This window comes from Pyrus communis, chromosome 1, assembly GCF_963583255.1.
Source record: "Pyrus communis chromosome 1, drPyrComm1.1, whole genome shotgun sequence".
NCBI lineage: Eukaryota > Viridiplantae > Streptophyta > Magnoliopsida > Rosales > Rosaceae > Pyrus > Pyrus communis.
The window spans coordinates 41,885,008-41,897,243 of record NC_084803.1 but is presented as its reverse complement, the minus strand read 5'-3'; the positions used below and the strand labels follow the sequence as shown (position 1 = coordinate 41,897,243).

Sequence of the window (12,236 nt, the reverse complement as noted above, 5' to 3'; positions counted from 1 at the left end):
CCAGGTTGTTTCCAGCAACTACAAAGATCATTGCTCCCTCCATCTGTTAGCCGAAAGCTGATTACAAGACAGCAGTGTGCTGCCATGTGATGTATTAGCCGAAAGAGTGTTGATTGCAAGCTGGAAAGATAGCTGCATATGTGTGCTAGACTGTCCAAAGTTCCTGCATGTGTTTTAAAGGGTGTAAAGATGTTAAACATGTTGAATAAAAAGAGTATCCAAGATAACTCTAATGATCCCAAGAAGAAGAAAATAGAGCACACTCTTAAAGAAAGCTCACAAAACAAACTAATTAGCAAAGATTTTCTTATTTAGCTCTAAGCTTTGTTTTTCCTTGGATGATATACAATACTTGGGGACTTGGGTATTTATAGCAAACCAAATGAAAGCTACACCACACACTTAATTAAACTAAGATTATTTACTACCCCACAAAACCCATTAATTGCACCTAATTTTTTCCACTCAACCATACCTAACATTGCCTAACTTTCCACTCAACCATACCTAATTTTGACATTGATTCTCAACAAAACACCCCATTCATTGCATGTGTTGTTGCATTGTTTATTAATTTCTATTTTGTATAAATAGGCCATCTTGCTAAGCATTAGAGCATCCCATCCGAATCCCATTTCCCATTCATTTAATTTTAGCTTGTAAGCTATTGAGTTTGTAAACTGTCTTTTCATATATCTAAGTGCAAGTGTTTTACCAAAGCTTGTTGCTTCCCTCCTTTCTCTATTTCTTTGTCCAATTTTATTGAGAGTGAAAGTGAGAGGTGTGATAGAGTTTGTAAACTTATCACCCACATATTTTGGTATTGAGTTAGTAAACTCTTGTGAATACCAACAATAGGGAAGGGAAAGGCGCAATCTTTTTAATGAAAGAAAGGATAAAGCACAGATACCCTAGTTCGTTGTTCAGACTGTTTGCAATTAGTGCTTCAACTAACGGCCGACAATATTTGCCAGTAAAATCCTTATTGATTTGGTTGAGGAAGGCAAGAGGAATTTCTCGACCAATAGCCTCAGCTGCAACTACACAGTATGCTGCAGCAATGAAATGGTCAAGTTAGTTCAGCTATATACAGCTACACATCGCAAACTAAAAAGACATGTGTGACTAGACAAGGAGCAACTGCAATGATGTTTCGAGAACTCTCAAAGAACAAATCCAACATTCAGATAAAAGAAATAACTAATTTATTCTGAAACCAACAAAATCACGCACCTTACTATCATCCACACCAAAACCTTTGGGTTCAACGATTGAAACAATTAAAAAACAAATGAATAAATCGGAACTTCAAATAAAGCAAAAAGGGAAATTAAACACAAAGACATGAGGGAAATATTACTCAATCTCCCATCAATCAGGTAGTTGAAGATGTAGCCATCGTCACGGTCGTAAGTGACCATATTCATTGAACGGGGGAGCGTCGGGAGCCATTTCAGAGCCAGGGAAGCCACAACCTCCTGATCCTGTTTATTGGGGCACTCTGCAAGAATAGCCGTCCCTCCCATCATGAAGCTATAGATCAACGATGGAGCCATTGATTCTTTTCGATTCAATTCAAACCCTAACCCTAAGAGATAGAAGAGTTAGATATATATATATATATATATATATATTAAATTTCAAAACGTCTTTGACTGCATGGGAGACAAGTGACGATTTTATTGAGAAAAAGAGGAAGTTATATGAGCAGGTAAGAAGATGTATTCCCCAAGTTGAATTGAAACTACCTTATTGAGTAGGAAACACGGAAAATATTTTTCAAATAGAAAACTCGCGATCCGGGAGCTGGAGCGGATTCGCCTGAGACTGCCGTGCTTTGGCCTGGGAACGGCTGGTAGGGCTACGAGCGGCTGAGTTAATGGCTTGGAGTGGTTGCGGCAGTTCAGTTGCTGCCACGCGAAGATCGCTGTTTGTCAGTAAATTCTTTAATTTTGTCAAACTTATACTCTCCGTAGTTAAACTTCAACCATAGGGCCGCACAGGTCTCTGGCTACAGTTCTCCAACGTACGTACTTTTGAGATTGCCCAATAGCGTTTTTGCTTTTAGTTTTTAATTTTAGAGTTAATTAGATTTAAACGCTCAAAATTTGAATTTCTTTTAATTCATATGAGTATTTGGCTATGTTTGAAAATTTTGTAAAAACCTAACCTTTTTTTGAAATCGAGTTCCCTCTTCTCTCCCTCCCCTCCATCACATTCAGATGCGTAGTCTCCTCTCCTCCCTCCACGGCTCCACCATCTTCTTCTCTTCTCTCTCCCCCACTCTCTCTTGGACTGAATTGAGTGGCTGAATTAGGTTTGCTGCCTATAGGTAGGGTTGGGAATAACCGAACCTGAAGCCAAACCGTACCAATAAAACCTATCCGAAGATACTGAATCGATTATACCGAATCATTTGGTAACCAAAACCAAAAAATTCCCAAAGTCTGGTACGGGTTTCTACATCTCCTTTATTTGATAAGTCGCCATCTGCCCATAAGGATTATTTATCAAAGTGTGACTTGCTGGTGTAGGATCAGTTCGAAGACAGAGAGAAGAAAAGCTAGTTGAGAGCAACTCCATTTGGTGAGAAACCTGCTTGTTCATTTGTACTGGGTTCCGTCGCTTTTAGTGTAAGAGACCAAACATCTCTTCTTCTGGTATTGTTTACTCTTCTGGTTACGAGTTGCATCACCCTAAACCCTAATCTAATATTTGTCATTGGCTCATCTGTGTGTGGGTGTATTTGGGATTTGAGTTGTGAGATCTTAAACACTTCTTTAATATCCGTTTTATATTAACGGAATTTTCTAACTGTCTCCGAACTGGACGTATGCTTTCACCGAACAAGTATAAATTCTTGCGTTATTTGGATTAGTGTATTTATCATATTTTGCCTTGTTCAATATTGGCCTCACAGCTGAAGCTTGCACAACAATGATTTCTCTGTATGTTAAGTCCACAGGAGAAATTTGTTCAAACTTCTACCAGATCTTCAACCGTCAAGTTTGGTTCAACTAATTGGTTTATCCTTCAAGAAAGGAAAAAAATAGTATAGAGAGATCTCATGAGAGCAAACTTGCTCTGTGGTCGTTTCAATAAAAGACACGTATACATGCAAGGTGCACCAATAAATTGCATTACAATGAGTTCAGATTACGAATCGCATAATTACATAAAACCAAGTGAGCCTTTGAGAAGCTCAATAAGCAGATATAGTTCATGAATTACTAATTCTCTCAATTAAACTATAGTCTATGAGTACAACGAAATCATGTTTACAATTATATCGACAGTGCCCTCCTTTTGAGATGATTGCTTCTGATCTTTCTCTTTAAGTGAGCTGGCATACTTGCTTCCGTCTTGTGCTTCAAAACCCCTTAACCTGGGTTAGGATGTGCAGGCGAGCGATAGAATGGGACACCATGGATTTGGAGGAAGCTTATCTGTTCCAATGCCTCATTGTCATTAAAGGTTAGAGACCATCACACGGAGAGGAAGAAGAAGGCAGATATACATTGTTTCTGTCCAAACAAGGAACAATGGTGTTTGTTGGCCACCTTCTTCGACTTTTCTTCTGTTGAGCGTTTGAGAAGCTCAATACCTGTACACCGTAATTGATTGTAATATTTTGCAACGACATGTATGTATGTGCTAATTGTAAAGCAGTTGACAATATATCCTAATAAAGTACAACAAAGATATATTCCGTCATTGATGCAGTTTTAATTAAAATATGTGATGCATTTCCGCACGGGAGGTTTATTAAAACACTACAAAAAATAAGGCATTTCAATTAAAACACGCGGGGACTAAACATTGTTAAATTACTTTCTCTTTTGATCTTAAAACAAGACTATTCCATGTATGTCTCGTAAGAAATCAAACCAACAATGAAACACCTAACCCTAGTGACATATCATCAGAATAAACAACTAAAAAAAATTAAAAAAAAATTAGACGTACATACAAAGTCAAGTCCATAGCACATAGTACTTGCAAATGAACCGAGACCTTGAGTGATTATCTGCTTAGGTCAGATTAAGGAAATAATCTAGCTGCTAACAGAAACAATTCCATTATACAATGGAACAGCTATAAAAGCAGAAGCACGGTCAACTTACAATGAAGGAGGGTTTCTCTATCTGTTAAGTCCACAAGAGAAATTTGATCGAACATATCTTCAATCATCAAGCCCGTCCCAAGTTGGTCTACTGTGTGAGAAATGATATCTTTTGAAAGGAAAGAGGCTATATATATATATATATATATACACGTGATTATTTATGTGCACGAAGAAAAATTGCCTTCCATTGAATTTTATTTTATATCAAAATTACATTCACATAATCACATACAACTAAGTAAGGCTCGAAGAAGCTCAAAAGATTTACAGCTAGCTCATGAATAACTAATCCTCTAGTTAACTGCACTATAGCCTATAACTACAATTGAATCGTTTTTACAACTCTATATAAGTAATGCCTCCTTTTAAGATGTTTATTTCTGATCTCTGTGTCTCTCTCTTTGCTGAGCTGCCGAACATGCTTCCTTGTTCGATTCTGTGACGAGCAACTTGAACGGTGAGGACCGCAATTTGGCAGGTGGGTCTGATTGCATTAGCCAGGTGGGTCCAGTTTTAAGGGTTGCAAGCAGTTTTGGAAAGCAGGGGACTATGATGGTGACAGTGGAAGCATTGCCGATTCTGGGTTTTCGTCTGTTGGCATGGACCATGTCAGGGTTCATCCCATGATTCTCCATTCAAGTGCCACCATCTTGGGCTTTGGGAGCTTTTGAGGGAGCTCTTAGACAATGCATTAGATGAGGTTTATAATGGAGCCAATTATGTTTGTGTTGACATGGCGAGAAACAAGAAAGATGGTAATGAGATGTTGGTGGTTGAAGATAACTGTGGTGGGATGACTCCTGAAAAGATGCGACAATGCATGTCTCTTGGGTATTCTGCAAAAAGAATGGCACATATACCGTTGGTCAATATATGGTGACGGGCCTAAGATGAGTACTATATGATGCTTGGAGCAGACGTAATAGTGTTTCCTCGTTGTGAGGATGGGGAGCTGTTATGAGGCACCACATTCTTCTATTGAACCCCACCAAGATCCTGCTTCAGATGAAATAGTCCCTCAAATGCTTACGCGTTCACAGTCAAAGACAGCCGCCACAAATGGAGTGGGGTAAGTTTCTACAGATTGCAATATGTTAAGTGTTCAACCAAGTCCAAAAACAACACAAAAAAAAAAAGGGGCTTTGGGTACATCTGGGCGCTGATAGGAACGAACATTCCAAATCTATTTACTGTAAATGAACATCTGAGCGTTGATCAAATTTGTTGATTTCTTTCGATTTAATTCAGAAAAATAAGACCGAATTCATGGCAACCTGAACTCTAAATTAACTGAAATGTTTGCATATTGGTGTCTAAATAAAGATCGAATTATAGGGATATATATAAATATAATCAATTATTTAAACGTATAAAATACATGACCGGTGCATCATAAATATATTACCGGTTCATCTATACATTTGAAGACTAAATGATCTCTGAATAAAATGGGGGGAGATCTTCAAATGAACATTCACGAATTGGAAGGTTACGATTATTAAATTTGTATAGTCATACATTATTACCAAGCGGGAATGTGCTCATCCCCAAGGGGATGCAAGTATTATTCATATACATATATGGAGAGAGAAAGAAAATATACCTGATCTGGTAAATCAAGAATTCGACAATATTAGAACCCTAGGTGACGTAGATCAGGATCTCCAACCCCAGCACCATCATCTTCTTCGCTTTGGCATTCAGACGACTCACAAACTTTCATCATTTCTCACTCTCACTCTCTAACCGTAAAACCTAATGAGTACTCAGTCTGAACGTGGTAACTTTTATAGGCGAAAAGGAGGGGTAGGTGGTAAACCAAACCAATGGGTGGAATACAAATTCAGGGGCTGGGGACTAGGGTTTTGAAATCAGAGATTTGTTCTTATCTGCAAATTTTGGAAATGCGTTTCTTGTTACCATAAATGATTACACAGAGGTGTCCAAGCATTACTCGGGTCTTGGTGTTGTACCAACGGTCCATAAAGTTTTTTCTTTTTGTTATGCTTTCTGTCCAGTATGTTATTTTCTTCAACCTTGGGTCCAATAGGTTAGTTTCCCTTCCCCCCCCCCCCCCCTCTCTCTCTCTCTCTCTCTCTCTCTCTCGTTTCTCTTTTATCAGTTTCGTATCAAGATGAGAGTGATGTTAGATGTTGCTGAAGTTGGCTATCACTCCGCATCTGTCTCTGTGAGACTACTTGTGTTAATGTTGCATCGATATAATCCCAACATTCTAGCGACTTGACAACGTCCTAAATTGGTACTCCCAGTAGATACTCGTGAAGTGTTGACGGAAAAGGATGCAGCTCGTATTGCAATGTTAAAGTTAAGGTTTGTGGCAACCATAATTTAGGCAAAGCAGGCGATTGAATGTAATAATAAGAACGTTAACAAGGCCAGAACCGAGGCCAAGATTTCCAAGTTCAGAGTTGTGAGACGGCCAAAGTGAATGAGTTCATAAGGAAGCAACGCCAAGGAGATCGTGAATCAGCTCGGCTTGCTCTCACTGAGATGTAAAAGAATGTGGCGATCGAGTTCAAGTTCAACCGAGAGAATTTGAGATGTTGATTTCTGCTGTCACTTTTCAATAATGACCATTATCATAATCAGTTTTATTAGTGATGTACTTTAATTTGTCCATGCAATCAATTGTCACGTTTCTCACTTGGAATATTGCCTAATGTATATGTATATGTGCTTCGTAACACTATCTACTAACGTAGTATTGATTGGTCGATCGATCATTATTTTGGTACGTAAACTATCATTAATTGTAATTTCTTTCCTTTTCTTTTGCTATACATAGTAGTAAAATCAGTGACGTTTTATCCTGATAAAGTTCATGCAACAAATGTCCTGTCGCGTGACTCTGTCTCCCTGGAATTGCAAAGTAAAAACCGACTGGAAGCAAGTTATTGGAGTGTATAGCCTTGAAATTCTGGGTCTCAACATTTACTGCTAATACAAAAGATATAACACAAAAATTAGTGTTCTGCACCATGTTCTATAGAGTTTCCTTTACAAAATGGTATTTGGATCCTATTTGGGGGTGAGTTCAAATCACTGACACCTTCGGTACCTCTAGTCTTATGCTTTAACCATTAAACTAGCTAGATAAAAGTCTTCAGTTTGCTGCAACAGGCACGTATGTAATCCTAGTTCCCTGGTCACCTTAGGATGGAAGTAAATTAACGTTCCACTGTCAATTGAACAAACATTGACAAAATGGTTCCCTTAACTTTAGTTTCCTCTTTCATTCACCTTGCTCCCTATGTGACATAATATGACTTTAGCCCTTCAAACTTAATTTTCTTTATATAAAACCCTACATAACTTTTTTACTCAAAGAAAACCCAATGACTAGGATCCACATAAGCAAATTCATTAACTTCATATTAATTCACACATTTTACATTTTTCACATGCCTAAAATACCCCTATTACATACTTGATGTAGACAATTAATTGTAAGGAAATAGTAAATGCTTTTGCAACAAGAAGAAAAAGACATTAATGTTAAAAATTTATTGCATATTAATTTTTTAGAAAGGTATTGAATTTTCATAAAACTATTCGATTCAGTTTTTTCACCCTACTCTTGAATACTTTTGAATTTATCCTTTTTTTATTAATATATTAGAACATTGTATTTCATTATCTACATGCACATTAATTTACCTACGAACAATTATAACATGGGTGTAATTCGATGTATATTAAGAAGAAATGTAGTTCGATGTATATTAAAAAGAAGAAATAATTTACCTATATTAAGAAGAAATGTAGTTCGATGTATAGTATTAAAAATACTATGTTACACCCATGTTTATACAACAACAAAACGTGCCTAACATGTCTAACAATACATGAAAAATAATTTACCTACAAGTTAGAGAAATGTTATTTGGTTGGGTGTAGTATAAATTTTTTTAATAATTGGAAAAATTAAGTATAGCTAGGTATAGTGTAATTTTTTTTATATAATTAGAACAAATTAATTTACCTACCTACTCTTTGAAATGTTCATTTCCAATGATGCAAAATGTTCATTACCTAACTACAAATTAATTTCCAATAATTTACCTACAACAATTATACCATGGGTGTAATGTAACATCTTTCTTCACAATGATACAAAATATTGTATGTACCAACAACAAAACTTGCCTAACATAAGTACTTGTACATGGAAAATAATTTACCTATAACAAAAGAAATGCAGTTTGATGTATAAAATCAACAATATTATGTTCCACTCATGTTTATACAACAACAAAACATGTCTAACATATATAACAATACATAGAAAATAATTTACCTACAAGTTAGAGGAATGTTATTTGATTCAAAATATATAATATAGGTGTAGTATTTTTTTTTTATAAAATAATTGGAACAAACTAATTTACCTACCAATTAATATGGATAAAATTGCTACAAAATATATCACAAAAAAAAAAAAAAAAACTACTTTTCTAGTTTGACATAGATACGGTTAATGCAAACACTTTTTTCATTTTATTTCACTTTTTCTACTACTTTTAATTTGGCATAAATTTAGGAATTTGGAAAAGGGACCATAAAGTATGAGTGGCATGAGTGTAAATAAATTATATTAATATGTCAATAGTGTTCCTATATGTTTGCAAATTTTAAATTTGGGCTTAAACTGGATCTTTAAAGATAGATGAGTTTTTATCTAGAAATAATGAATTGTAAGGGCCAAAATCTAAAGCACCCTAAATAAAACTTGTATTCTGCGCACTTGCACGTATCATCTGTTGTGATGCTTAAAGTAAGACTTTCAACAAGTATCCATTTTTCCAAACAACTAGCAATAAACTGCAGAAACCAGCGGAGAGAACATAAGCAACATGCTTTCGATACAATTCGGAGCAGAGGAAACATGACTGAAGAGATATACTGCATAATATTCATATTATTAAAAGATAGAAGCAACATGATACAAGGAAAGATCTGCTTTCAATGATAAGTCCACGGTCTTAGTGTTTGTATTATTGATTGGATTTGATGTTAATTAGTATTCGAAATGAAATCCACGAGGAATTGATGAACAAGATGAAGTTGCAGTGCACAGAAGGAAGAAGATATAAAACGTAGAGGAGTGTGTTGCTCCTTGGATTTCACTGAATTTTGTTACAAACTCGCGGGGAAAAAGAGGAAAATGTAGCCGACTATCCGTTGCTACTCGCACACTCAGCTAGCTTTGATCGCGTACATAGCACAGGAATCACTAAAATGTTACATGAGTGATGAGTCAGCTGCCATGACAGCTTGCACACATCTAACGGTCTAAAATGTTATAATCCTCGCTGTTCATTACAAAACAAGAACAAAGAACAATTGAACCAAAAACATGAAGAATTGCAGAGTTTAACAATTTTTTTTGTTAATTTTGATGAAGGTTCTCATGTTTATATATACAATATAATGGAGAGTATAATTTATCCTTTAATATTTTTAATCCCACAAATTACAGGTTCTATTTAAAATTTCATTAATATAAAAAACTACAAATTTTAATTTTTAATTTAAAAATATAATAACCTACATAGAAATACATTATTATATTAATGTCAAGGACTTTGATAAAAAAACTGAAAAATCAACAAGATTTCAATAAAAAAACATTGATAACTAAGGACCACATCCAAAATCTCTCTTTAAATCAAACTTATTCACAATCAGTGGAGTGGTGAGCAAATACTTCCACGACAAATTCTTCCAGACAAGCTTTATCAGTATGGTGTCATGTTATCATAGGGAGGTGATTTCTCATACGTACTAAACAATGTATTGTAGTGAAAGTGAGGGGCATTATACAAAGATTTTAGTAGCTAGCAGTGAGAAAAGTGTCAAACGAAACTCATGACAAGAAAAAAACAAGAGCACCAGCCTTATTATAACAAAGAAAATAGATAGGGCCAACCGGCCAAGAGAAAGATTCCTTTCATTAAATTCCAAAAAATGAAAAAAAAAAATAAATAAATAAAATACAAGCTGATGCTGATAGCCTCATTGCCAACGATAATAACTAATGTCAACCAACCTTGTTCGGCTTGGTTTTCCTTCGATGACGGAACCGTCTAAGCCAGGAACAAACAACCTAAATATATATCAGACGATAAAAAGATTTAGAGCAACTCCAAAAGCCCCTCTGATGATCACAAGCAAAACCTCTGCCTAAACAGTAACTAAACTCAACGAAAAGAGAGAGGGAGATGACTTTGCAGTTGCAGTCATCCCAAAAAGGGACTGTGATAGTGGCTGTCGATGCAAATAGGACTACAGGAAGCGTGGAAGCCGTCGAATGGGCTCTCAAGTATGTCGTTAAACCTGGTGACGTCTTACTTATTTTAGGAGTTTTCACTGATCACCCTGCCAAGAAGAACTCTTGCTTTCCGGTTAAGTTGCTCATGGGTCTCGGCGCCGTCTCTGGAATATGTAAGTTTTTATTTGCCGGGCGATATTTTAATTAATTTAATCCAAGTTACGGTGAGCGGAATTCGAAACTTGGCTACCCCCAGTTCTGCTGCAGTGCTACGTATATACATCTTATATATCTGTTGGTTTCTTTGCTTATTAATACTATTTATATCCTAATATTTACCAGCTTATGTTCTGCAGATGAGGCCTTAGAATTCGTTGATCACGAAGAAGTGGATCCTGTCGAGCTTGAAGAAGAATTTGAGCGAAAAAGAAAAGAATACCGGAGTATCCTTCAGCCTTTATATCGTCAGTGCTCAAAGAATGAGGTTGCTGTTTTTTCTACTTATTTGTCTTTTTACATGTCAGTTTTTGCATATGTTATGAATATGTACTAATACAATGCTAAAAAACTATGATGTACTGTATATATACAGGTGAGTTTGGTGCTTAAACTTGCAGCTGGGTTTTGTCCAGCGAGACTGGCAATCAAGGAATCACAGAACCTTATTACACGTTGGATCATATTAGACAGGTATGCCATAGGCTCATATATAGTACCCCGATGTTCTTCTCTTCTACCTCGATTTTTCTTCTAAATTTTTTTTGTTCGGTTGTCAGTCACTTTAAGAAGTCGAAAGTTTATCTACGAGGACATGTAACGTGCAATATTGCAGTAGTAAAGGAAAAAGGTTATGCTAGCTTGATGCTATCGAATGACTCAGTAACTCCTGAAGAGCATCCTGGGGAAAAGAACAGTAAGGGTTTCAGTGCTTACGAGTTAAGAAATAAATCTGCACCCGCGCCATATCCTCACTATCCTTGTTTCTATCCTCTGTCTTGGAGAAGTGGTTTTCCTCGAGTGTTTTCTTACAACGAACTTGAAGTGATAACGAACGGCTTTGCTGATGATAACATTAAAGCAGTCGTGGATGGCATGGCAGTTCATCAGGGAATATTACAAGATACACCTGTTTTAGTGAAGTCTTTACAGATAACAAACAAAGGTTTCCAGACAATCCTAGAGATCCTTTCCCAGGTGCGCCACCGCAACATCACGAACCTTGTTGGGTACTGCAGCATAGGCGTTTCTGCATTTTTGCTTTTCGACTTCCCTTGTTTGGGTACCGTTCAAATGAACTTGCAATGTAAGAACGACTACTTCTCTAACTGATGCATCCTAGTTTTCGAAAGTCTTGGTTTACAAGAACTTTAGTAGCTAGTTTTGCTGTCAATGAACTCAAAAACACACTCGCACGTGCACACACGTATTCCTTACCGATTATTCATCTTACAATAGTTAATTGATAAATAGAAATCCCTTCTATTATCACGAGCCGCTTGGTGTTCTACTCTTTTTTTCGGCTTCTAAAACAGACCTACATTGTTTTCAGTTTTGTTCTTGCACAGAATAGAATATTCAAACTGAGCTCTATCAGTTTGTAGGTGATGAGTTGGCTGAGAAATTGGAGTGGGGAACAAGGTGGTCTATCGCTCTAGAAGTAGGCAGAAGCTTACGCTATCTCCATGAGGAGTGTATTGATGGACCAATTGTTCACAAAAATGTTTGTGCTTCCAGCATTGCTCTATCTCATGGTTACTCCGCAATGGTAAGTAATCCTGATACTTCATATGCATATGGGAACAGAAAAACGGTCAAATT

General features: G+C 36.4%; 2 protein-coding genes across 2 annotated transcripts in view; one reads left to right on the top strand and one right to left on the bottom strand.

The window, feature by feature from the left end:
* Positions 1–1,556, bottom strand: part of LOC137728126 (vesicle-associated membrane protein 722-like) — a 2,047-nt gene extending 491 nt beyond the window's left edge. Inside the window, exons 1-2 of the mRNA XM_068467004.1 lie at positions 1,361–1,556; positions 911–1,052 (exon numbers count right to left, since the gene is read on the bottom strand). Coding sequence (XP_068323105.1) covers positions 911–1,052; positions 1,361–1,556 — 338 coding nt within the window. The remainder of the gene's footprint in view (positions 1–910; positions 1,053–1,360) is intronic.
* Positions 1,557–10,368: 8,812 nt separating this feature from the next.
* Positions 10,369–11,747, top strand: LOC137728120 (uncharacterized). The gene is made up of 4 exons (XM_068466999.1): positions 10,369–10,591; positions 10,775–10,902; positions 11,011–11,108; positions 11,195–11,747. The coding sequence occupies exons 1-4, from the start codon at positions 10,369–10,371 to the stop codon at positions 11,745–11,747; spliced, it is 1,002 nt and encodes a 333-aa protein (XP_068323100.1).
* Positions 11,748–12,236: the final 489 nt, after the last annotated feature.